At 25.3% G+C, this 27,972-nt stretch overlaps 3 protein-coding genes across 4 annotated transcripts in view; all 3 read right to left on the reverse strand.

Annotated features, from left to right (window-relative positions):
* LOC100197970 (N6-adenosine-methyltransferase subunit METTL3) overlaps positions 1–16,050 on the reverse strand; it is a 42,905-nt gene extending 26,855 nt beyond the window's left edge. Inside the window, exons 1-9 of one of the 2 annotated variants that reach the window (XM_065816336.1) lie at positions 15,843–16,050; positions 15,589–15,746; positions 7,614–7,687; positions 7,467–7,518; positions 7,232–7,247; positions 7,058–7,091; positions 6,792–6,855; positions 3,275–3,310; positions 3,082–3,135 (exon numbers count right to left, since the gene is read on the reverse strand). In XM_065816336.1, coding sequence (XP_065672408.1) covers positions 3,082–3,135; positions 3,275–3,310; positions 6,792–6,855; positions 7,058–7,091; positions 7,232–7,247; positions 7,467–7,518; positions 7,614–7,687; positions 15,589–15,746; positions 15,843–15,981 — 627 coding nt within the window. In that variant the 5' untranslated portion in view covers positions 15,982–16,050. Of the gene's footprint in view, positions 1–3,081; positions 3,136–3,274; positions 3,311–6,791; positions 6,856–7,057; positions 7,092–7,216; positions 7,248–7,466; positions 7,519–7,613; positions 7,688–15,588; positions 15,747–15,842 lie in introns of both variants that reach the window. The other variant, XM_065816335.1, reaches the window with a different exon arrangement.
* Positions 16,051–17,740: 1,690 nt separating this feature from the next.
* On the reverse strand, positions 17,741–18,983 carry LOC136090175 (threonine aspartase 1-like). Its single transcript, XM_065816337.1, has one exon. The coding sequence runs from the start codon at positions 18,883–18,885 to the stop codon at positions 17,770–17,772; it is 1,116 nt and encodes a 371-aa protein (XP_065672409.1). The 5' UTR covers positions 18,886–18,983; the 3' UTR covers positions 17,741–17,769.
* Positions 18,984–20,371: 1,388 nt separating this feature from the next.
* Positions 20,372–27,914, reverse strand: LOC100197704 (coiled-coil domain-containing protein 124). The gene is made up of 4 exons (XM_065816338.1): positions 27,630–27,914; positions 26,562–26,673; positions 23,965–24,138; positions 20,372–20,775 (listed from the first exon to the last, which is right to left on the reverse strand). Exons 1-4 carry the CDS (start codon positions 27,792–27,794, stop codon positions 20,543–20,545), a joined length of 684 nt encoding a protein of 227 aa, XP_065672410.1. The 5' UTR covers positions 27,795–27,914; the 3' UTR covers positions 20,372–20,542.
* Positions 27,915–27,972: the final 58 nt, after the last annotated feature.

Raw genomic sequence — 27,972 nt, forward strand, 5'->3', positions numbered from 1 at the left:
AAATAATGAATAGTCATTGTCAAATCTAAATAATGAATAGTCATTGTCAAATCTAAATAATGAATAGTCATTGTCAAATCTAAATAATGAATAGTCATTGTCAAATCTAAATAATGAATAGTCATTGTCAAATCTAAATAATGAATAGTCATTGTCAAATCTAAATAATGAATAGTCATTGTCAAATCTAAATAATGAATAGTCATTGTCAAATCTAAATAATGAATAGTCATTGTCAAATCTAAATAATGAATAGTCATTGTCAAATCTAAATAATGAATAGTCAATGTCAAATCTAAATAATGAATAGTCATTGTCAAATCTAAATAATGAATAGTCAATGTCAAATCTAAATAATGAATAGGCCTTAAGAATTGATTTTTAATTTTAATTAAATTTGGTTTTTTTGAAATGAATTTATTCATAATGTCATGCTTATTTCTTCAAACATGACTGTTCAACAAATTTTTAGATTATTGAAATTTAAATCAAGATGTCATCTTAATGTCGAAAATGTAAAACTGATCCAAATTGTTTTTGCTACATATGTGGCTCATTTACAACTCCAAAGCAACTTTCAACATTCTCAGAGTTTAATAAAAAGTATTAAAATAAATTTATGACAACATTAAGAAGATATTAGAGAAGATCAATTACAACATGCATAAGTGAATCATCTGCTGTGATATCAAAGTAATGTGTCTTCTGCTTGGCCAAAAGGGTGAACACACCAAATTTCCTTGTTTTCTTTGTTTGTAGGGTATTAGAACTAGAGTCACTGATCCAAAAGGGTTGGCCCTAGATTAATGAACTTGTAGTAGGTCAACACAATATTCTTAATTCACCTTTAATAGAACACCAGAAAAGACTTTTTTAAATACCTGAACATTAAATTTCCAGCAATCACAAGTGGAAAAATAAAAGCGGGAATATTCAATGGTCCCAAATTCATGAACCGCTTAAGAATGATAATTTTGTAACAAAAATGAAACCTGATGAATTTGATGCATGGAGTTCCTTTGATTTTATTGTATCTAATTTTTTTGGTAACTGTAAATCTGTTAACTATGAAGATATGATTGAGAAGCTGCTTATTGGCTATCGAAAACTTGGATGCAAATGACTGTAAAAACTTCCTTTACAGTCACAACATATTTTTCAGAAAATCTTGTAGCTATAAGCGAGAACAAGGTGAACTGAAAATGCCAGGCGCTATAAAGGTAGGAAAAACAAGTAACAACTTGTTATCTATATATGTTATAGTATATATATATATATATATATATATATATATATATATATATATATATATATATATATATATATATATATATATATATATATATATATATATATATACTATATATATATATACTATATATAACATATATATACTATAACATATATATACTATAACATATATATACTATAACATATATATATACTATAACATATATATATATATATATACTATAACATATATATATACTATAACATATATATAATATAAATGGCAGTTCGCATCTTTTACTTTATTAAACGTTTCAATAATTTGCGACAAAAAGCTAAACTTATCAACTAAGAAAAAAAAACAATCCTTAAAAAAAGAAACAAAATTGTAACAAAATATCAAGTTTAAATAAACTAGAAAATTGAATAATTAAAAAACGTAAATAAAAATATTTTTTTCTATATACAACTTTTGTTTTCTTTCAAAAAAAGAATTTTGATATATAATTTGTTTTGATATGCAATTTATTCACGAATTTTATTAGTGCATATAACTAAGAAACTAATTTGCTATGTACGAACTACGAGGAATTTTAATAATATTTTTACGTTTTATTTTTTTTACGTTTATTCGTTTTGTACGTCTTTTCGCTTTTAAAAATGTTTTTGCTATAATAGGCGTTTTTTTCTCAATACTTATATCAATAATAGGAAAATAAAAAAATAAATTGTAATTTATTTGTAAAACATTTTTATTTGATTCAATTTATCTGGTTAATAAACTTTGTAATGACGAAATAAGTTAAATAAAAGAAATAACACAGTTTCTTTAATAAATGTATTTACTGCATTTGATGCATGTCTGAAATAGTTTCTTTTATATTATCCAATTTCAAATAATTATATGAATTACTAGAGATAATGAACATAATGATTGTTCTGTTTTAAAAAAATTTATTTAAAAACTTAAAAAAAAGTTTTAAATAGGCTTCTAAACATTTCGTTAAAAAAGTTCAGTAAAGTAATGCACTAACCCACAAGCTTTTGGAGCATCGTCAATAACAATAGTTCATCAATAACAAAAGTTCATCAGAAAATAAACTATCAGGATTAAATGTACAATATGGATAATCCTACAAAAATGCAGACTATTTCAATGGGGGTATTGAAAACAACCAAATATTTTATATCTAAATATTAGTATTAATTACTTTTTATTTTTTTACATGAAAAACTTTTTTACATTACTTTTTTACTTGTATCAATTTAGGTAGTGGAAAATAACAAACGTCAACTTGTATCAATTTAGGTAGTGGAAAATAACAAACGTCAACTTGTATCAATTTAGGTAGTGGAAAATAACAAACGTCAGCTTGTATCAATTTAGGTAGTGGAAAATAAAAAAACGTCATAAAAATAAGAAAACAAAAGCAGTTAAATATTTAGGTATTTATTTTTTGGACAACAATTTTCTTTTTTTAATATTCTATCTTTTTAGCTTATTTTATTGAGATTTTTTATTTCTTTTTAATTTTTATTTTATATTATCATTTTAGTCTTCGGTTCTTTTCTTCAAGTATTACTGTTTTATTCTCATTAGTTTTTTATAGCTTTATTTTTGCCGCAAATTCTTAAATGGTTTACTATATAAAAATGTGGTCAAGTTGTCAAAAAAAATTACTTTAAGCGTGGATGAACAAGGCGTGTGACTGCACGCGTTTCCCGGTAAGGCTCAATATATATATATATATATATATATATATATATATATATATATATATATATATATATATATATATATATATATATATATATATATATATATATATATATATAAAACTAGTATATTACCTTAGCAGTTTTTTGATTAAGGAGATCAAGAATTTCATTGCCAATTTTTTTGTTCTAAATAAAAAATACTTTTAAATTTACTTATAATACTTTGAATTTATTTAAAAATTAAAGCTGTTCTATTAATTGCAAAAAAAAACTAGAAGTCTGTATTATCTTTGTTGCTTACTAATAAACCATTATTGCTACTTACCTCAGACTCTCTCATAGTTGGAATTGATAACAAACTCTAAAGAAAAAATAAATAAAATCTATATAAAGAATAAACTCAAATTTTGCTAAAAAGTTGAGTTTATTAAACTCAAATTTTTGGCAAAAAATAAAACTTTAAGGTTGATTTATAAACCTTAAAGTTATAAAACTTTAGGGTTGATTTAGCTTAGCTGCTGTTTTGTTTAGTTTTGTGGGTTAAATAAGCATACAAAGGTCTGGCAAATTGCAATATAACTTTCTTTTTTACTGTTTTTTTTTTCATCATCATTCATATTATTTTTCTTTAACTATACATCTGTTTACATAACTAACTATGTCACAACTGTCTAACTTCAACATCAAAAAATTAAAAAAATTATTTGCTGTTGGAGTTAGACTGTTATGGGCTAGTTTGACCATGCACTTTTTAATCTTGTTGATTAGAAAGCACATTGTAAAACTATCAACTGACCTAAATGTAAACTTATGTAACATTGTTTCTTGTGTAGGATGATGAACACTTGATCTTTTTGACTTTGCTTACAGGTTTCTGGTTGTGCCTCTATGACTATGCAACTCTTTCTGTTTTCAAAAAAATGAGGGAAGAAACTATAAAACTATAAACTACTCGATTGTTCTGAGGCCGGCTGGTAGTAAGGTTTTCCAAATTCTGTGGAAGCTCTTAGAGAGACTGATTCCATCAACAGCTGTAAAATATCAGTGTTATAAAGAGCATTTTTATACAATTATTGATGGTATAAACGTGCTCTTGGTTGATTAACAGAGGCAACTGCACAATTCAATGCAACTCAAACGAAAGGTTTCATGCACTATTGAGTCAAGTTCTTTAATAATTTAAAACATTACTACAATACCTAAAAATATTAAACATAAACCCATCAAATTATTTTAATCTACTTATGCAAATATTCTTATTTTTATTAGTCTTTGATTTATTGGGCTTTGAAGTAACTTTTTATCCATCGAATTTTATCTCTGACAAATATCACCAGATCTGCATTCTCTTTGCAAAACCTATTTAGATATGGCTGTTTAATCTTCAAATCTCAGTGTTGATGGTTAATATCCTTTAATTTGAAAAAAAAACATGTTTGGCATAGATTTATACTTACATATTGATTCACTTATTTGTTATGAAATCAGATTAGAATCCTCTGACAATTTTCTACATGTTTTTTCAATTTGGTCAAAACCAAAGAAGTATGTACAATTACCGTAATATTTATAATCTCATAATACTTATAATATAAATAATATTTGTCGCCATAGTATTATCATCAGAAGTATTATGTCACCATTGTATAAAACTCACATTAAATCCAATTAAAATTATTTTAAAATCTCTGTTAAAAAAAGTTATTTTGTCTACAAGCTAAAATTAGTTACAAATTTAAACAAGTTAAACATTTTCTGTAAAAATGTTAAACTTGGTTTTATGAAGATATTGAGATTTATGAGATTATAGGCTGACAATAAAGTGAAAATATATTTATTAAAAATACTTATATCAATCACCCCCCCTCCCCCTTTTTTTCCTAAACACAATGATTCTTCTGTTTAGATTAGCAAAAATCAACAAAGAAATAGAACATAAAAACAAAAAATGACAAAAAATCCAAGTACATAAATCTTTTGTAAGTTGTATAAACTGTGTTTTGATCAATACATTTATTCTGTAGGTCTTACACCTGGCTCTGATGTACTAGCCCATAAGCGCAAGAGTTTAGCTTATGGTCAGGATTATTATCTAAAATATTTATTGAAAAATCTTTTTTAAAAAAATGCACCCCTAACTTTAATTGGACTAAAAAAGAGAAAACATTCTTTTCGTTAGATTCAACCCATTTGAGCTTAAGTTTACAGAACTGTTTCTTAAAATTCTAAAACCTACATCTTCTAAATTTATTGAAACACTGAAAAAGTGGGGTTTACACGTTAGCTGAGGAGAAAATCAAACTAATTAGGATGATATAGAATGTAAAACAATTTATAGCAAAAAAGACCCACCTTTTCAGTATTCTTGCGTTTCAATGAATTTAAAAGATGTAAAGATTTTGGAATTCCCAAGGAACAGTTTTATAAAATGAAGCTCAAATGGGTCAAATCTAAAGAAAAAAATATTTTCTCTTTTTTATTCCAATTTAAGAAAAAGTGTATTTTTTTAAAAAAGATTTTTTTAATAATTATTCGATAATAAGCTTTTCCATAATAATTCAATAATAAGCTTTTCCATAATAATTCGACAATAAGCTTTTCTACTTTCTCTGGCTTATTAATTTTTGTTAATTTTTTCCACTTTTATTTTATTATCAAATTAATTCATGATATTTCTGTATAATGTAATTTTCTTGATCACTTTTTTTTGAGGTTTAACACACATTTTTTGAGGTTTTAAAGTCAAATTTAAATGTCGCATGCTTTTTTTTTGTTGTTAATTCACCTCCCCAATGTCGAGAAGGCCACTTAATTGTGGTTATAACCCTCTCAACAATGTCGAGGAGGCTACATAATAACAATGTGGAGGAGGCTACTTAATTGTGGGTATAACCCTCTTTCAACTCTATAACTCCGAAACACGAGTCTTGACGAACAAGGCCACTGCGCGGAGAAACATGTTGAGCACGGTACTACCAGGGACGTGGTAAGGATCAAACTTGGAACCTCTCGCTTATGAAGCGAGCGCTTTACCACTACACCACTATAGCATTTTAGCATTGGTTTAACATTCTTTACAGAACTTTAGTATAATACAATACTACATTTCTGTAATGGTAAAACCATAATTATTTTAACTACTTTGGACATACTTACAACACAGTGAAATAAGAAAAGATGCAAAAAATTGGAGAACTTTCAAAAATTACCTTAATAAAAGTTAATAGCAATATAATAAAGAATTGAAAGATTTAGAATTGAAAAGTTTGACATGTTTAAAAAGTTATGCAAAGTACTTATTTAAATTATCTGCAAAAAAAAAAACATTTTTTGCTATTGAATTTGAAGCTAAGTTTAGTAACTTTTTCTCTAGGACAGTTAAAAAAGCAGTTTAAAAATAATCCTACCATGTGACATCGAAACTGAATCATTATGAAATTTTTTTTTAAAAATCAACACAAATTTAACTAATTCAAATTTTCACACAATTTTTAAATCCAACTAATTCACACACACAAATTTTGTTTTGATGTGAATTTGATAATTAACACTAACATGTTTGTGGGAATGTGTTTTACAATAAACAAAAACAAAACATACGGAAATGAATCTTTAGCACCATAATATAAAACTTACTCTTTTAACCATAAAATACAAAAATAAAAATAAAGACTTTTCTATTTAAGAAATTAATGAACTTTAAGAGAAAATTTTCTTTATATAGCATTGTATTATTTTCTTCATAGCATTTATACTTTTATACGCCTATATTACTGAACTTCCAAATGCTTACAATTACAAAAACCCAATATTAAACTTAACAAACAAATCAAATAACATACAGCTATTAAATCTTTTTGATCATCTGCTTCTGGCTTTGCAATATCTCGAGTTTTTTTTACATCACTGATCAATAATATGAAAAAATGTTTAAAAATAATAATTGATTATAAATTTATTTATATAATTAAACAACTTTGTTTATATTATTTTTTATTCCATACAAATTATTAAAATACAAAACTAATTATTATCTTAATGCATATATTTAATACATACAGTAAACTTTAAAAAAAAATTAAAATTACTTTATATTTTAGTTAATTACCTAGTTTCAATCACCACAGTTTTATCAGGATTTGCTGAAAAATCAAAAACTGTTTACTAGTTATATCAAAATAATAAAAATACCTGACCACATTTTCTTCAAAACTTTCATGTTTTCCCATAAAACTTTATTCATTAAACAAAATAACAAATAAATAACCTAATGAGCGGTTACCAAGCAAAGCACGAAGCTAAAAATAACATTAAAACTTCTCAATCAGTATAATTATATAACAATTATTATGAAATACTAGCCCTCCAATCCCTCCCCTCTCCTTTCAAAACAAGTCCACAACTAATTTAGATGGTAGCAATGCAATCCTTATCAAGATTTATGTTTTAAGTTTTGATGTTGAGAAAGAGGGAAGAAGAAAAATTTATTAGGTCAAACATTAATTAAGAACTATTACTTTCACGTATTCACAATCAAATATGGTGACAAGCTCCCCAGTCCGCTTCACACTAAATAAAAAAGATAAAAAATAAGTAACAAATTGATATAAAAAAAAAATCCCTAGAAATCAAAATTTATAAATTTAAAAAATGATACAACTTACCTTACTAGATTCTGTGCCTCTAATTTTTCAATTACAATCATCAGACTAGATTTATTTACTGAATGTCCTTTTAACTAAAAAAAAATGTATATATTGAAACTATTTATAATACTTATATCAATTTCTCTTTTTCCCCTAAACTAAAATTTTAACTCTGACCCTAGTTTACACTCAGTGTGTGTGTGTGTGTGTGTGTGTGTGTGTGTGTGTGTGTGTGTGTGTGTGTGTGTGTGTGTGTGTGTGTGTGTGTGTCTATATATATGTGTATATATATATATATATATATATATATATATATATATATATATATATATATATATATATATATATATTGTATTATTCAAAGAACAAAACAAGGTAGCAGGGCGGTTGGAATATGGTGCTGCATGACATATTATGATATCGGTATGTTTAAATTATTTGATGAATAAATAGACTCAACTCTATTTATGACGCCGATATTTTAAATAATAACTTGTTACCATTGATGCACTGGAGCAAAGCATTCTGCTCATTTTTCAGCAAGACAATGCACCATGTCACAGGGCTAAAACTGTCTCTGAATATTAAATTATGCAATTTGTTTTTTGATGGTTCTTAAATTTTTCACAATACTGTGTGTGTGTGTGTGTATGTGTGTGTATATATAAAATAAATTAAACTTTCCACATCAATTTAAGTCATACAGACAAAAATGGATCAAGTGCATAAGACATAAGATAAATGTGTAAAATGAAGAAAATACAATCCATTGAATGAATTTTTTAATACCATTGAATTGACGATGAACTCCTTAGCATATCAAGAGTCAGAAGACTCAGAAAAACAGTTCACAAGTACTAGCAAAAACTGCAGCAAAACCAAATCTGAAACCAAATTAGTAACATTTTCAAATTTATCAACCAGCAAAGCAGCAACCATTTGTTGACATTTATCTCAAGATGCGATTGACATTCAAACACCTTCACAGTCTAGTATATTCAGATCAACTATTAAAAAAGCTGTTAAACTTAAAAAAAAAGTGAAGGAAACGCTACCTTTAGAAAGCTGGTTAATACACTTTGGTGGTAAATGTATTAGTTGTCAAGAATAGCAAGTGTTAGTGTTGAAAAAAGTTGAGTTACAAGTACTAAATTTACCAGACAGAAAAGTAGATACTGTTGTTAAAGATATAGCAGCTATTCTCAATGAATAAGAATTTATGAATGAATATAAAGATAACTGTAGCTGACACTACAAATGCAAACAGTGGAAGAAGGAATGTAAGTCAGTTACAAAAACATTTTTACAAAAAGAAACTGGTAGAACCACAATTGATTGGTTGTCAACATCATGTCCTTGACTGAGTCATTCGCCCATTAATTGATGAAGAACTAGAAGGAAGCAATATGTTGTCTAATATCAAAAACTCCCTTACTCCGGAACTTTTAAAAAACTACAAACAGCTCAGGGAGAATTTCAAGAATTTCTTGTAACCCAAGTTATATTTCATTTAACTCCGGTATTGCATAATTTTTTGAAAAAATATGGAGTATTTCCTAAAATGAAGTTTCAGAAAATTTAAATTATCTATAAATATATCTATAAAATATATTATATAAGATATCTATAAAATATATTATATTGTCGAACACCGCAAAAATCTTCACTCCGTCATGATCTGGAGTTGATTGTGACTCCTTGATCGTGGATCAAGGAGTCACAATCAACCAAGAAGTCTACCAACGCAACATTCTCGAGACTGTGGTACTTCTGTAGGCCCAACAGCACTTCGGCGATGTGAATCCGACGTTCCAACAGGACTCTGCCCCTGCTCACAGGGCGAAAACAACTCAATACTGGTGTCGGACCCATTATCCGAACTTCATCGCTTCTTTGGAATGGCTGCCCTACTCGCCGGATCTCAACCCGATGGATTACACTGTGCTACACCCCACATAAGTTTGGAATCACTAGCAATCGCTGCGCCGGGAATGGGATCGATTGTCGCCAGAAGACCTGTGGCTCATTGCTGAAAATTTCAAGACGCGAAGTGGCCTCCTCCAACGGCGATACGCCGCGGGTAGAGGCCACTTGGAAACCGGCTGAGTATGTTATTGCGGATAGTCCATGTTGTTTTTATTTATTGTTGTTTTACTTAATTTTTGTTGGTTTAATAAAAAATGATTAAAAATGTTTGTCTCCGTTTTTTCTGGTCATCCTGTATAATCAAGTTATATACTTAATAAATATATAATAGACTTATACTAATATCATATATTTTTGTATAAGCATATATATACTTATACAAATATAATACTTATATATTATATATTATGACGTAATTTTTTACGCTACATTTTTTCTTTTTCAAAAGTTTCAATTCAAAGTTATATAACAAAAATATTTGTTATACATGTTGTTTATTGAATCTTTTTTTTTTTAATTTTAAGTTGTGTTTAGTTTAACTTTTTTAATAAACAGACTTTAATATAACCGATTCGAAGATACCAGTGAAAATATTTAGTTTATTTACTTATATTTGACAAAAAATATTTAATATTCCAACATTTGATGTTTTTGAATTTTAAATAGAATATATTTGAATATAATATTTAATTATAATAAGTCATTAATTAATAGAATGTGATTGAACCTGCACGAAATCGAAGCTTTAAGTGAAGTTTTAGTTTAATAAACTTTTTACACTAGATATTTATAAGATACTTATAGATATAACGCTAGATATTAATTTTATAAATTAATTTTTTAACATTTAATTTTAGAATTTTCATTGAAGTGTTGCAAGTTTTGATATTTTATTACATGGACTTAAATGCAATTCAAAGTAAAAGTTCTAGTTAAGCAAAGTTTTTTGTCAAATGAACATAAAAAAACTATATGAGTTAGCGAATTGTTTGACTTGACCTGGGTACGATTAAGCCAATATGATAAAGTTCAACTGGAATTTTAAAAAAAAAATCATGCTGGATTTAGCTTTCAAATAGAAAATAATCATTTTTAAATTGAACTTTTACCCCATAAATTTCGGGGGAAAAAAAAAAAAAATCAATTGAAATTGAAATACATCATGCATAAATTATGCGTGATATTACAAATTTGAAATTATACTTTATTACAAATATAACTTCTTTATTTAACAATATGCAAACTCTACTGTTAAACATATTTTGACTTCAGCAAAAAAATTTTACAGAAAATATAATATCAATCTACAAAATCAATTAATAATTTTCTCCCTCGCAAGTTCTTTAGACGAGCACAACTTTTTACTCTCGTAACGAAACTAGCAAGCGCTATTTGTCACATCTGGAAGGTTGTTTCAGGACGAGTTTCACGTGCGCAGAGTGATATGTATATGTACATGTGTATATGTATATATATATATGTATATATATATACATATATATATATATATATATATATATATATATATATATATGTGTGTGTATATATATATATATATATATATATATATATATATATATATATATATATATATATATATATATATATATATATATATATATATATATATATATATATTATGCTGGGGTGAAAATAAACAAAAGTGTGAATTTCATCACAACAAACCATACTTATTTCCCAATCCATGTATGAAACCAGAAGCATTTGTAAAAAATAAAAATGCTTTACTTGTGCCCTATTTTGACCCTTAAATATCAGACAGGTCCCTAACATTATAGAAAAAAAATTTCTTCAAAAGTTTGTTAGATTATTAGTTTACATTTTAATGCGTAAAAACTGCCATTTTTTTAACGGTGTTTTTGAGTCAATTTTTTTGTATAGATGTTTTTATTAAACATGATTATTATTTTTGAAATTTTTATAAAATTTCGCTTCATTTGAGACCCAACATGACATACTTTTGAAGAAATTTTTTTCTATAATATTAGAGACCTGTCTAATGTTTAAGGGTCAAAATGGGGCAGTTTCCCATGTCTTATATTAATACTTTTAATATTTTTTGTTTATTTACAATTAGACACAACAAAATATTCTTTGATAGAACTTTTATTTTCACCCCAGCCTAATATATATGTATATGTATATGTATATGTATATGTATATATATATATATATATATATATATATATATATATATATATATATATATATATATATATATATATATATATATATATATCAGGCCTTGTTAAGAAGCGTTACGCAGCTCGCATTTTGCTTGCAAAAAGGCGATTTGCCTACGCGCTCAGCAGTTTTGCGCTATGCAAAAACTTATATGTTTTAGTATATTTAAATTATCTTTTGATTATCGTTAACGTGACGTTTATTCAGAAGAAATAAAGTCGTAAGTAAAAGCATTTAACCGCAATTGTAAACTAATAGATTTTTTTTGTTAAAGAAACAGTTTGTTTCATTTTTTTTTTTTTTTTTATTAAAAATTAGTTAAAAAAAATAAAGTGTTTAAGTTTTATCTTAAGGAATTAAATATATAAATTCCTTTTAAATATAAAAATTATTTTTAGTCATAATAGTTTAAAAAATACACGATTTATTTTGATGTAAAAATTTTATTAATAACATATTTTGTTTATTGTTAATTCAATAACGTAAAGTTTTAATGACGTTCATTTAATTTATGAAAATAAATTATGATCACGAATATGTTATCGGTAACTGATAAATAACAAAAAAAAAACTCTGTTTAAAAACATTATTAAAAAGAGTTCACAAATTAAATAAGAAAAAATTTAATAACAATTGATAAAATAACCAAAAACCAAATGTAAAATCATAAGAAAATAAACAAATATTTTACGTTTCATGAAAAAAATATTTTTTTCAAAATAAAATTTAGTTTATATTTGAAAAAAATAATAAAAATGATTTTTTTAATAAGAACTTTGATTTTATTTGTAACTTTTGTTATAGTGAGAAAAAAAAAACTTTTTGTATGATTTTTAACGCGTTAATAAAATAACTTTAATTACAATGCGGTACTTGTAAAGACGCTAGTGACACAATATTATTTCTAACGATGCAAAACATATTTGCTGAGTTAAGTTACTTAAAAATGCGTTACGCGTTTTCGCTACGCAGCGAAATCTCGTAACAAGGCCTGATATATATATATATATATATAAATATATATATATATATATATATATATATATATATATATATATATATATAAAAGCCACATATATTGCCACCCCTCATAACATAACTAGTAACTAATTAAATGATATATATATATTTTTTTAAACTATTTAATTTTTAAAATGCCAACTTTAAAGCAGATAGTGTTTTCTATATGTTTATATAATATATAAACATATAGAAAACATATATATTATATACACTTACATTTGCTGGTTTAGGTTGACACCGTCCAAATATATTTAGCATACTTTAAGTTTAAAAATTCAGATTGAAGTTCAAATCGAAACAATTTTTAGTTAGTATATTATCTAAAACTCAATTTTATGGTTCTGAGGCCAGCTGGTAGTCAGGTTTCCCAAACTCTGTGGTAACTCTTAGAAAGACTGATTCCATCAACAGCTGTAAAGTATCAGAATACTAGCAGTGCCCTGTTGCACATGGATAGTGTCCCTGTTCATTCTTTTGGTGTGCATTGTTGTGGCTACATTTAGAGCCCTTTGTTATGGTTTAGAGCTTATTATTAGTAATGAGGCAATTGCTTGAACTATTAATAGTGTATCTATGCTTCGAGTTCTTTAAAAAATCTAAAAATGAGTATAAGGTGGCATTGTTTGCTGATCATACTACCGTTTATTCTTGTCTTAATAAGAAACCAACACTCTCTGATTTTTTGGAGGGGACATTTGAGCTTGAAAAAGATCTAACTTCTGCTACAGCATGGGAGCCTCAGTGGCAGGTGAACTCAGATAAACTTTTTCAGCTAATCATTATTGCAATAACCTAGATCTTCCTATATTTATAAGCGGTAATGTATTCAATGAGTCATCTAACCTTCTTTTTTTAAGATTATTCCTTACTTCTGATCTGTCTTGGAAACCATACATTAAATACATTGCAAAATTAGCATCTGCTAAGGTTGCATATCTTTACTGTGCTCACCACTTTTATACTCCGAACTCTATTCTTTTTCACTATAAATCTCTAATCTGTCGTTGCATGGAATACTGTTGCCATATCTAGAGCAAATCTTCGTATGATGCCCTTTTTTTTTAGACAAGGAGCAAAACGCATTGCAAACATAGTTGGACCTGCTCTTGCAGCCAACCTTCAACCATTGTAACATTGTCATAATGTTGCTTCTCTTTTTCTTTTTTAAAAATAATATAATGAGTGCTGCTCTAAAGAGCTCGCATCTCTTGCGCCATTTACTAAAATTTATTCTTGTGTTACTCGCCATTCAATTAAGTCTCATCCTTTTATTGTGACTGTTCTTTAGTGCTCCAAAATTTTTTTCCGTATAGTCTTTTTCCTTGAATATCAGTTCTTTATTATTCGCTACTTTTATCTTGTTTTTATAATTCATAAAATTAGCAATCTTTTAAGATCAATGCTCTTTTCTTTTTCAACAGTGTGGAAGTAAAAAATACTAGGTAAACACTTTGTAAGCTTAAATTATTTCTTATAACTTTTTTCTTTTAAATTTTTTCTTTCCTAAATTATTTCTTGTTAAACCAGTATACTAGCGAAAAAGATTTGTTTGTAAAAACCTTGTTCATACTTACAACAAAATTTGTTTTAAATTGTAGTATTATAAATATTATGACATCAGGCTTGGTTGGGAAGCGGGAGCGATTATTGACCACAGGAATAATATTTAGTTGCGAAAAACTGGCCAGACAACATGATTCTAATAAAACTAACGCTAGTTTTAGTTTTATTTAAGCTAAATTATTTTATAAATAAAAAAAGTTAATTTTTTTAATAACTATTTTATGCTTCGCGTAGTTTCGGAAAGTGGGGGGTTGGAAGGGGGTCCGAAATTTACACTGAAAGTTTCAATATTTATCTAGTATGTTTTTTAATTGTTAAGGCCAATTTTCATTTAAATTTTTTTTTAATTTTGAGAAATAACTTTTTTGTTGATTTTTTTGGTTGAGAGAGGGTTATACCACAAATTAGTAGCTTCCTGTAGTGCCCTTCTCAGCCTTGAGGAGATGAATTAACACAAAAAAAAAACAAACAAAAAACAAAAAACATAAAAAATACATACTTTTTAAATAAAAAATAAGAATATACTAATAAAATCTATAATATATAATAAAGTTTCAAAATTTTGACAATTTAAAACATTTATTTTTGTAAACAAATAATAATAGTTCAAAAGATCTACTTTGCAGATGTGGCTCCGAGAATGAGCCACAAAATAATAGTTCGTTTTATAATATATTCTTAAAACAATTTATGCTAGAAACCTTAAAACTTATCATATCTCGAATAATACAATTTTTAAAACATTGGAACAGAATACTCTAGAACTTTATTTCACATAGCATATTTTTTGAACCAATAGAATTAGTTTGTTCGTAGATTTGGCAGGTTTTTAGAGTTTGCGAATATTCTTTTTATTCTATCGCTTCAAGATGGTTTTGAGAACATTTAAGTTTATGTATATTTTCATGATTGTCCGTAAAACAAAATTTTTTTGTTTTACAGACATACATAAACTTAAATGTTCTCAAAACAGCTAAAAAATCTGGCCAGTTTTCGCAACTGAATATTATTTCCATGGTCAGTATTCAAGAGCGATCGCTCCTATTTCCCGACCAAGCCTGTGACATTGTTTTTAATTAATAACTTAAAACAGTAAATACAGTGTGCAACATTTGTAAAACCACTTTAAACTGACATTTAAAAATGGGTAGATCAAGATCAAGGTAAATCAATTTATTTGTCTGCACACAAATAAATGCACCATATTTTCTCATTTTTCTTTTTTTTTAATTTACAACTTATCTGATGGCAATTGTTATAAAAAATAACAACTTACCTTTTCTAAATGTTTATGAAGATCTTCGATTGCTAATGGCAATACTAGTTCCTTTTTGCTAAGTTCCAAAGCTACATACTTCTCCAACTCGCTAATGGCTTCCAAATCTAACTCTACTTTTCCAGCATTTTCAAATTTCTCTTGTTTCTCTTCGTCAACTATTTAACAAAATAGATAACAAATGTCCAACATAAAAATATCTGAAACAATATTTCAACATTATATTTAAAAATGTTTAATAAAGAAACACTAACTTAAATCTTGCTTATTAAGATCTCCTGCAGAGGTACTTTCTAGCAATACTTGCCTCTCTTTTCTTTTTTTTGCTAACATCTCCCGCAAGCTTTCTTGCTTTCGCTTATGCGCTTGAAGTTTACTCCATGTATCTGACATTTTAACAACTTTTTTTATAAAAGCAAACAAAACTTATTTAGAAACATACATATTATTTATATAACATAACATATACGTTGACTTATTGTTACAATTTAATAATGTTAAAATCTACATTCATGGTTATTTTTTGAGTGCAAATCTAAATTTGTTAAAAAAAGATGAAATGTACATACAAAAATATACATATATATATATATATATATATATATATATATATATATATATATATATATATATATATACATGTTATATATATACACATTATATATCTGTATATATATACACATATATATATACATATATATATATACATATATATATATATACATATATATATATATATATATATATATATATATATATATATATATATATATATATATATATATATATATATATATATATATATATACACACACACACATATATATGTAATTTACAAATGCATTCATATTCCTTACTGACTACTTTTCAGGTAAATTAATCTCAGTATAAATTAGTCGTGAAAATAAAAAGTTAATTGTAATTTGTTAGTTTAAGTTATTATTGTTTCTACCATTATTTCTTTAGTCTTTTTAAAAATGTTTACTAAAACTATCATTTTTTGAAATCATTATTATTGTCAGTTTATGGAATCGGTTACATATAGAACTGTTGCTCTGGTAATGACATTAAACTAATTCAATATTAGATCAGGTTAAGAACTTTAGCCATTGTAAATTAACTCATCTAAAGAAAAAAAAAATCAGATTGTCAAAACCCCTCAATTTAATTGTGGGTGAGTGTTGGTGGAGCTCTCAAATCGTGGATAGCTAACTAGTTTTGATATCAAAATAAAAATACTCAGCCCTGATTTCCAAAACAGGATTCCGGTTATAAAAAATTGGTTCAACTCTTCTATAATGCTATATATAAAAAAATACAGTCTCTTTTTTTGGCATCAACAGAAACATACCTTTAGTGCGGTATATAAAAACATCTGAGAAATTTGTTACAAATGTTTTGTTTTGAAATACAACTTTTTATTCTAAAGTTTTTGTGTTGCGACATTGGATTAAAAAAAGAAATTAAAAATCCATTAAGGATTAGCAAAAAGAGTAAATCACACCTAAAGACACTTGGATTGTTATTATTAATGAATTTAAACTGATGCACCAAATATCAATAAAACTATAACGCTATGGTAAGTCAAGCATTTATGATACTACACTGAGAAATAAGTGTTTAACTTATTTCTCAGCATAGCACCAGTCAAGTCCTTGTTTTTAAGTAACTTTGTTAAGAGATTAAAATTTCTGTACATTTTGAAAAACTTAATTATAAATCTATAATATAATAATTCTTTGTTAAACTTAAAAAAAAACAATGTTTATATTTTTTATTATGTTTATGTTTATATATTATATTTTCTCATCATTCAAACATTTCTATAAAATATATTTTCTTTAAGTTTTTATAAATCAATAAGTATGAAAATTTAAATCCAGAATAAAAAACTTTAAAATAAAAAAACTTAATAAAAGTTGAAATAAGTATGAACATATGTAACTTAAATAATACTCACATATTTTCGTATTTATCCATTGCTCATTTAAATACAATATTTTTGAACTTTCAAAAAAAAAATTTCTTATTTTTATAATAAAATATTGTTTGTGTTGATTTTTTTTGTATTTATTTGTTTATTTCCATTGTATATTAAATTTTTATAACTGATATTGTATGCTGACACAAAGTGAAATAAAAAGACTATTAATTTAATATCATTTGTTTGTTTTCTTCTAATTAAAGTTTCAATAAAAAACCCTGAGAAACTGGTCCCTTTGTTTTAAGATTATCTAATCTTGACATTACAACTTGAGGTTTTTTCATTTCACCAGTTATAAAAGCAACACAAAATGAATCTGTGGTGTGAGCAATATGAAAGTCAACAAAACAATCACTATCTTCGTTAACAAATTTAGCAACCAGCAACCCACAAAGACGCAACTGTGAACTGCTTATATATTGAGAATGAACAAATTCATTAAGAAGATAACTGTTAAAATTTAAAATCTCATTATTTGCAGAGTAATCTGCAGCGCTCTTTGCCAAATTAGTTTGTGTAAGTAATTCACCACAACCTGATGTACAACTTGCAACTTTTAAACAAGGAGAATATTGAAATGCCCAACAACTTGCACCATATTGTCCTGTGTGACCAAGTCTACCTGGTGGTTTAAAAGCTATACCACCACTTGAAACAGCTGATGCCATTTCACCATAAACATCAATACATAAAACACCTACAGTATCTAACCTTTCGCTCTCTTTCTCATGAAGATCTTTTCGATTTTCAGTTACAGAGTCTTCAGAGTGCAAGTCTCCTGTATCTTTTGAACCCAACAATTTTTGTACATTTTTTTGGTAACTTAAAAAATCTTCCCAGGCTTTCATAGATCTCAAACTTTTGTTTTTAATCAACTTCATACCCAACTCTACTGCTTTTAACTTGGTTCCCTTTCCAGACCAAATCATTGGTGGACTGAGTCCTAAATTGTGCTCATCAGATTGATTACATAACAACCTTTTTGCTAACATTATCGGATTCTTTAAATCTTTAACACATACAACAGCTGAAAACCTTTTTGATTTACTTTCCATAATACTGGCTTCACATTCTATACTTCCATCTTGACAAATATTTGAACCAAAACCAGCATTTGTAAGATCACTGTCTTCGAGAAAACAACACACTTTCTCAACGATATCAATACAGGTGCTTCCTTCTTTCAACAGCTTATTTCCAAGCATACATGCATTTTTACAAAGATTAATGTAAAGAGTCTCTTTATTTATGCTATGATAACCAGCACCAATATGCAAGCAAACAAAACCACTGCAACTATTACGTTGTGTCATTTAACTTTTAGACTAAACTTTTACAAATTCAAAAAAAAAAAAGGAGAAATAAGAATACATATTTGTGTATTTCTAATTCAAGATTATTTTCTTAAAAAAATAAAAAATATTAGTAAACATTACAGGGGCAGTGATTGCTTTTTGAACAAGAAATCTAGTGATAGTACCCCACCAACTTTAATGGGGTTTGGGTTTCATAAAACAGTAAGATGTTTTTTGAAACAACATTTGAAAAAATGTTTGCTCCTACCCTTAAAGTTTGTTTTGTGAAATAAAATGATACTAATAAAATGATACCAAAAATTATCTGGTAAAAACTATTATCAGCAGCAGTTCAAGACCCTTAAACATTTTTTAAACTTTAAAATAAACATTTGAGATAAGTTTAAAATAAAATCATTAAAGATAAAAAATTCTTCTAAAGCATGTTATATTGTATCATATATGTCATATGTAAAAAAAATTTCATGCCATAAAAATATCTAGTTTGTACATGCTCTTTAATATCTAGATTGTACTTAGTCCCCCAGATGAAAAGTGTAAGTGATGGCTATTTCAGTAAAAGTGACATTTTATGCACAACTAAATCCACATTTATTGGTATATTTTTACAATAAAACTCTGGAAAAAATATTAACAAATAGAAGACTTTACATTTATTTATTTATATCTATCTATATGTATATCAAGCCTTCTCAGGAGATGCAAGCGGTTGAACGCCTTATATGACCGAGCATATAGTATTTTGTTTTGACAACTTGGCAACGGCTCCTAGCATGTTTTAAGTTAAAAAATGTGCTCAATAAACATATGCAAACTTAATCTAAAATTACTGGAAAATGGAAACAAAAACTAAAAAACTAAATACAAAACTTAATGACAAAAATCTTAATGAATGATAAAATGAATGAAAAATAAACCAGAAAAAATAAAAGCATTAAATTAATATATATTTTTTTTTATTTAAAAGTGACTCACTTCAAAGAACTAAAAAAAAATCAAACTTTCAAAGTTATTTAATCCAAGCTTTATTTATATACTCAATTAAAAATCTACTTTTTTCATTTAATATAAACTTTCAAACCTGACTGATGACATCAGACTAAATTAGCCATCTGTGGGGGCTTCTGTACATATATGTACATATATATGACTGTACAGTATTGACTGAGGATATATAATCTACTGAGCATATCAATCTAATTAACTGAGCATATACAATCTATATATAAAGGAAAATTGTTAAATTAAAAAAATAAATAATGATTTTTTCTTTTTAGATTATTCTTTTTTTTTTTCTATGAATCTTTTTAATATATTTTATATTATATATATAAAAGATAAGGAAACAGAGTTGTGTTGAAGCAGATTTTTCTTTAAAATGTTGTTTTAAGAAACATCGGAATATATAATAAAACTATTTACCTTATATTTTACTATCAAAAACATAGTTAATTTTTATCTTTCTTTGTTAACTAAAAAAACCTTGTATATATTTAGGATTTTCATTCTTTATTTTAGTATATAACTTAGTAATATACTTCTATTATCAAATAATAGATTTACTTATCATACAGCAACTTGCTTGAATTTATACATTTTTATTTTACTTTGAAAAGCTAGTGTTAACAAAAGTTCTATAGTTACACTTTTTATCTTATCTTTGATTAAGGGGGTTGTCTTCAGATTTTTGCCATTCTTTCCATAATACCTGTTTCCATTGTGACATGCGTAATCCAGGATTTTCTTCCTTGATTCTTGGCATTTCTCGCTCCGCATACTCATTGTATGCTGCTTTTAATCTTTTTTCTGGATGATTATCAACAGAGCCATCATTGCCTAACTTAAGTGCAGCAACAGCTTCATCAATATTGCGAGCTTCAATAATATCTAAAATCAAAATCTTTACATAAAACAAAGCTCACAAGAATAAAAGAATTTATATAATAAATATTTTCTAATATCTTAGTATAACTTATATTATAAAAATTTTGTAATTATTATATATAAATAATTACAATAAAATATTTATAACTATTATTATAAAACTATTATTAAAATCCATAAAAACTTTAAATATTATTTAAATCAATAACTTTAAATATTATTAAATTATTCACATTAAAAATACTTTTTAGAAATACTTTCCAAAGTTATATACAATCAAAACAAAACTTTTTAAACTAATTCATTCCTGTTTGTTAAAATAAAACAAATTTTACTAACATACTAGAATTTATGGAAATAACAAAACACATTTACTACAGAGTAATGCATTGAATTAATTTAAAAAAATCAAATCAATAATACTTTTGGTAAGTTATTTTTTGTATATTAAATTAAAATCAAATTAATGTTAAATATATTTAAATTATGCTATATATATTTAAACTATGTTAAATATATTTAAATTATGTTAAATATATTTAGCATTGTTTGATTTACATTAAATAAATTTAACATTGTTTAACTTAAGTAATAAATTTAACATAAATTAAACATTTAAAGAGCAAAATAATTTAAAGATTTAAAGGAAACAACATGTACACAAATGAATGGATTTTTTTGACGGCAAACAACTTAGATTAGATAATATTTTATTCTTGACAATTTAAGTAAAGAAACAAAACAATTAAAATTTAATAGAAAGTTGCAAAAAATATATAAAATATATTTTTTTTAAATATAGAATAAGGTGGAATCAGGTTTGTATGTGTGTATATGCATGCCTGTTCAAATTTATATATATATATATATATAAATATATATATATATATATATATATATATATATATATATATATATATATATATATATATATATATATATATATATATATATATATATATATATATATATATATATATATATATATATATATATATATATATGTAAAGTAGTAGAAAATCACTTAACAACATTTTTTTTCATTTAACAGTGTTTCATCAATAAAGACTCATCAGAAATGAATGATCAAACTAATAAAACTTCAATTTATACCAAAAATTAAATTACAGGATGTCACAAATGTCTTAGCTAATGTAAATTTTAACACATTTGTCGAATATGCTGACACTATTATAAAAAGAATTCTTTAGAATTGATTACTTTTGCATTAAAAAAAAATATATTTTTTATAAAAGGTAGGGAAGGGAGGGGGGGAGGGTTAATGTAATTATTATTTGAGCCCACTTACTTTTATAGTTTTTTAGGATAAACTTATATTCATGCCTGCATTTAGAAATCAATTCCGATTTTTTTCAATTCAAATCGGAATCAACATAAATTTAAAAAATTGTGAACTTTCTTGACGTCACATTTAACCCCTCTGAAAATTCATATAAGCCTTTCAAAAAAAATCAAACAATGAATTATTGTATATTATTAACTCAAACCATTCACCCCAAATTCTATAACAAATCCCAATTCCAATTAATAACAGGCTAAACCAAAACTCCTCTAATGAAAATGTATTTAATTCCTCTAAACAAATATTTGTAGATGCCCTTAAAAAAAGTGGTTTTGAAAATTTTGAACTATAATTTGACCCTGAAAAAAAGAATACAAAAAGCAAAATAGAACTAGAAATGTAATTTGGTTCAACACCCCATATAGCAAAAATGTTTCCACTAACATAGGAAAAGTGTTTTTAAAATTAGTTGATAAGCACTTCCTGCCCTCTAATAAATTAAATAAAATTTTTAATTGAAATACAATTAAAGTTAGCTACAGCTGCACAAAAAATATGGAAAGAATTATAAAAGGTCACAATAGTTCTTTGTTAAACAAATAATAAATACTAAATGAAAAAACTATAGAAAATTGTAATTGTAAACAAAAAAACAATTGTCCAATGAGTGGAAGTTGTTTATCCAAAAATGTGGTATATGAATGTGTTGTTTCCTCTAAAAATGTACCCAATAAACAATATATTGGCATAACAGAGGGTGAATGGAAAAAATGTTTTGCTAATCATAAGCAATCCTTTAAAAATAAAAAGTATTCGAAAGACACCATGCTGTCAAAATATATATGGGAATAAAAAGATAAAAATATTGATGATTTTATATTGAATTGGTCCATCTTTAAAACAGCACCTACATATAACAATATTTTAAAAAAATCCATACTATGCCTACAAGAAAAATTTGAAATTATTACACATGCAAACCAAGAATGTTTATTAAACAAAAAATCGGAACTGATTTCTAAATGCACGAAAATAAGTTTCTCCTAAATAACTATAAAAACAAGTGAACTCAAATAATGGTAACATTAAATACCCCCCTTTTAAAAAATATTTTTAAAAAAAAGCAAAAGTAATCAATTCTAAAGAATTCTTTTTATAATAGTATCAGCATATTCCACAAATGTGTGAAAACTTACAGTAGTTAAGACATTTGCGACTTCCTGTAATATTAATTTTTGGTATAAATTGAAGTTTCATTATTCATTGTTTTCATTTGATCATTCATTTCTGATGAGTCTTTATTGATGAAACACAGTGTTAAATAAAAAAAAATTTTTGTCAAGTGATTTTCTTCTACTATATAATTACTCTGTTCTTTTAAGAACATTGAGCACTATATATATATATATGTGTGTGTATGTGTATATATATATATATATATATATATATATATATATATATATATATATATATATATATATATATATATATACACACACACATTCTTGTCTGAGTTTTAACATAAAATATAACTTTAAATCAAACATTAAAATGACTGGAATGAAATTAAAACTTGAGAAAGACTTTTCTTTTATTTAAAAGAATGTTTTCCCAAACCAAAACCCTTAATCTATGTATGTACATTCTGCTGTGCCTATTGTTAAATCAGTCAAAGATAGTGAAAATAACAAATAAAAATTAAGAAACAATGAAAATATAAATATAGTGAAAACGAATTTGTATAGAAATATAATATATATTCATTAAAGTATATATTTACTATACTTAACTATAGTTATTAAAGTTGAGATTTTTTTGTGGTTTATAAAATTTTAATAAAACTATATAAAAAATTTATATTTAACATATTAATAGAAATAAAATGAAACCTTCTTCTTCTAACATTTGTGCCATTTTTCTATTTGGATTTTCCGGTTCCATTTCAGGATTTTTTCCGATACGCTTCTTTTGTAATTTCAACTCTTTTAACATATCTTCATTTTGCTTTTTCTCTTTTTCTTTCTGTTTTTCAATGTCAGAACGTGTGACTTTCTTCTGTGGAACTATATTCAATCATAATTTTTTCAATATCCAAGCTCAATTTCAAATATAATAACTTAAACAGTCAGGTCTAAAACACTGTTTTCTTGTTACCTCTGTTTTGTTGTTATCAGTAAGTGATAACAAAAAAGTTATTTTATACATTGTTTTATAATAAATGTTACTATAAAGCATTGTTTTAGCACTGCATGTATAATAAAACAGTTTTAAAATTGTTTGTACAATAAAACAACCAAATATTAAAACTTAAACAAAATTTAAACAAATTTGGTAAAAAAAAAATATTTACTTGACTTATTTAACTAACTTGGTATATTAAATAGTGTGACTCAATAGGGGGAGTTATTAAACAAAACTAGTATTTGTATCTATTTGGTGTATATTAGAGGATATTAAGAAATATGTTAAAAACTGCTTCAAAAATCAATTAAGAAAAATGTTATTGACAACAACTGATAAAAATTGTGGGAAATATAACAAAGTAATAAAATAAAATAAATAAGATGAAAATGAACTCTTTACTTTGTATTGTCTTATTCAAGAGCAATCTAATGTATTCCTACTTCTATAAAACTAAAATAAACTTCCCTATTACATTTACTGAGAAAACCTAATTAAATGGCATGATAATTTAATACAATTAAAAACTTACTAGTTTCACATTGTTGAAAGTAATGATTGCAAAATTACTAAAATTTTAAATTACGTAAAACTACAATTACATTTTGTAATTACGCTAAATTATGTAATTACAAAAATTTTATTACCTAAATTAATTAAAAAAAAAGTAATCTGGTAAGAAAAAAATCCTATACCAGGTTATCACTAAATTACTGGGAATCTTGCACATTTTTAAAAATTGTTCAGAAATGCAAAATATCATTAATATAAAATGACTTTTTGAATTTTTTTTATTAGCAGACCTCGCATGTCTAAAAAATCAACAATTGTTTCAGATAATAGCTAGAAACATCAGAATCTTCCTCAAGAACAAATTAAAACAGCACGATAATTTGACACAAAAGAAAACTTTCACACTGTTGTCAGTAGCAAAATTACCAAAAATTTTTCATTATTAGTAATTCGGTAAAAAAAAGAAAAAAATCTTTACTGGGTTATAGTTAAATTACTAGAAATCTTGTCTGAAAATTATTTTGATTATGGATTAGTCAATTTTCTCTGTTCACTTACATTTTCTGATGAATACTATTTATCTTTCTTGCAAAGAAAATTGATAATTGCCAATTGAATGTCATTGATGATTTGCAATGACATTCAATTGAACCAATGCTCCAAATGTCATAACTGAAATAATATTTTCCAAAGAAATGATTTTTTTTTTCTTTTTTCAAAAGACCTAAAAGCTTTTTAACTGGCTTTGATCTGTGAACTCTAGCAAGACTAAGATCCCAAAAATTGTCAAAAACATGAACAACTTACATTCTTAAAACAAAATTTTTTTCAGGTGTCTGCTCATCTAATGTGATACTAAACCCTTCACCTAGATTTGTGTTTTTAGCTCAGATTTTTTTGGCATATTTTCTTTGTATTATTATTCATTCACAATTTTTTGAATTTGGAGAAATTTTAGTATAAACTTTAGCCCTTATACTTTTTTTTATACTTTACAGTATTTTTAATCATAAGATGTACATAACTTAATAAAGAAATAACAAACTTTACTTGGCTGTTAATTGCACAACAACTGCATAAAATAATTCATCAACTGATTTTTTCAAGTATTTTAAATTATTGATGAATTGTTCAAATTCGTAGATGTCTTTATTGTTGTAGTTTCATCTGGTTTAATTGTCTTTAAAAGGTAAATTTTGTGTAGCATTTAAACATATAATTTGTTCTGTCACAAAGAGTTTGAACTACTTTTGAACATTTCTTGCATTGACCTGCACTTCCATTTTCTACTCATAATAAATAACTCCATGGTGAATTTTTATCATAAGTGTAGTTTATTATTGGATGAATGATTTTCTTATTTTTTCATAATTATTTTAAAGATGTTACTAGTGTCACACTAGTAACATCTTTAAAATAATTATGAAAAAATAAGAAAATCATTCATCCAATAATAAATTATTACCGATAATAAATTTATACATTTCAATTTAATCTGCTGGTAATTTGATAAACGGGTAAACAAGTTTTGCAATCCGTACTTGTAAGCAAAAAGTTTTATACCAACTAAGAATTATTAACTTTTACACAAGTCTTTTAATAACAGTATAGTAAAAAAATAGTAATAAAATAAACTTTTTTAACAAATCTTTTACTAACAATAACAATATTACCAGTGGCAACAATAACAATATTTCCAGTAGCAACAATAATAATATTACCAGTGGCAACAACAACAATATTACCAGTGGCAACAACAACAATATTAGTGTGGCAACAATAACAATATTACCAGTGGCAACTTTCGCTGACTTTGAAGACAACTTTGCTTCTTCTTCTTCTAGCAATTTTTTCGCTTCAAGTTTTTTTGCTAATGCTTCCTGTTTTTTTTGAGCTTCAGTCTCCTGTACAAAAAATAGAGTTAAATAAACTTTTATATGTAAAACAATCATTATTATTTTATATTATTATTATATTATTACTATTGTATAATATACTATTTACAAAACAAAGATAAATGATATTTTGAAAAACAAAAACAATTATAGATCTTATTCTAAAACAAAACACAATAATAGACTTTATTAAATAAAATAAAAACATTTTCAGCAATCCAGAGGGGGTAAAAGTAATTCACATTCTGCTGTGGATTATTTTAATTTCGATTTACAGTTTTATATTCATAAGTAAAAATTAAATCTATATAATATATAGATATACCTAAACAAAATAAAGAACTGTGAACTTTTATTGTGCTAAATAATTTGTTGCCTTGACTTTACATGAGGCATAGCCACAAAGCTAAGTTAAAGGTTTTAGATTCCTTTCTCGCACCACAAGCCCCCTTTGAACAGTAAAAAATCATTTAAGTGTTTAAATAAATATCATTTAATATATCAAATTTAGTAACAACTTTTTTTTATATCTATTATTGGGTGTATGTAAAAAAATTTCAATACATTACAAGATCAAACTAATAATTATAAAATATAGATATAAATAAAAACTAATAATCATGAAATATAGATATAAATAAAAACTAATAATCATGAAATATATAAATAAAAAACAATTAAGCTTGTAAATAAAAAAATAAATAAAGCTATTAATAATATAATTTATTTGTTGTTGTTTTAATTAAAAAAAGACAAACAAATAAAGCTATTAATAATATAATTTATTTGTTGTTGTTTTAATTAAAAAAAGACAAACAAATAAAGCTATTAATAATATAATTTATTTGTTGTTGTTTTAATTAAAAAAAGACAAACAAATAAAGCTATTAATAATATAATTTATTTGTTGTTGTTTTAATTAAAAAGTTATAAACTTGAAAAATAATAACACAAAAAAAAAAAACCTTTTTAAGCTGTTTTCTTTCAAGTAATTTATCATTGTCTGCCCATTTTGCATCTTCTGTAGCACGCTGTTTTGCTTCTAGTTCATTCTTCTTTTTTTCAGCTTTTCTCTCATTTGCCTCAACTGATTTTGTATTTACTCCCCAGGAACTACTTTTTTTTGGCATATCAAACGCCAGAAACTTTAAATGCAATTTTAATCGTTTATCTAATATTCTTTTATCTAATAAATTTTATCTTACTAATATTTCACAATATTTTTTTTTATTACCTGCAATTTTTTTTAATACCTGCAATTTACAAATGTTAAAAGTATGTTAAAAGTATATAAACGGAAGTAGTGAA

This window comes from Hydra vulgaris, chromosome 13 (assembly GCF_038396675.1).
Source record: "Hydra vulgaris chromosome 13, alternate assembly HydraT2T_AEP".
NCBI lineage: Eukaryota > Metazoa > Cnidaria > Hydrozoa > Anthoathecata > Hydridae > Hydra > Hydra vulgaris.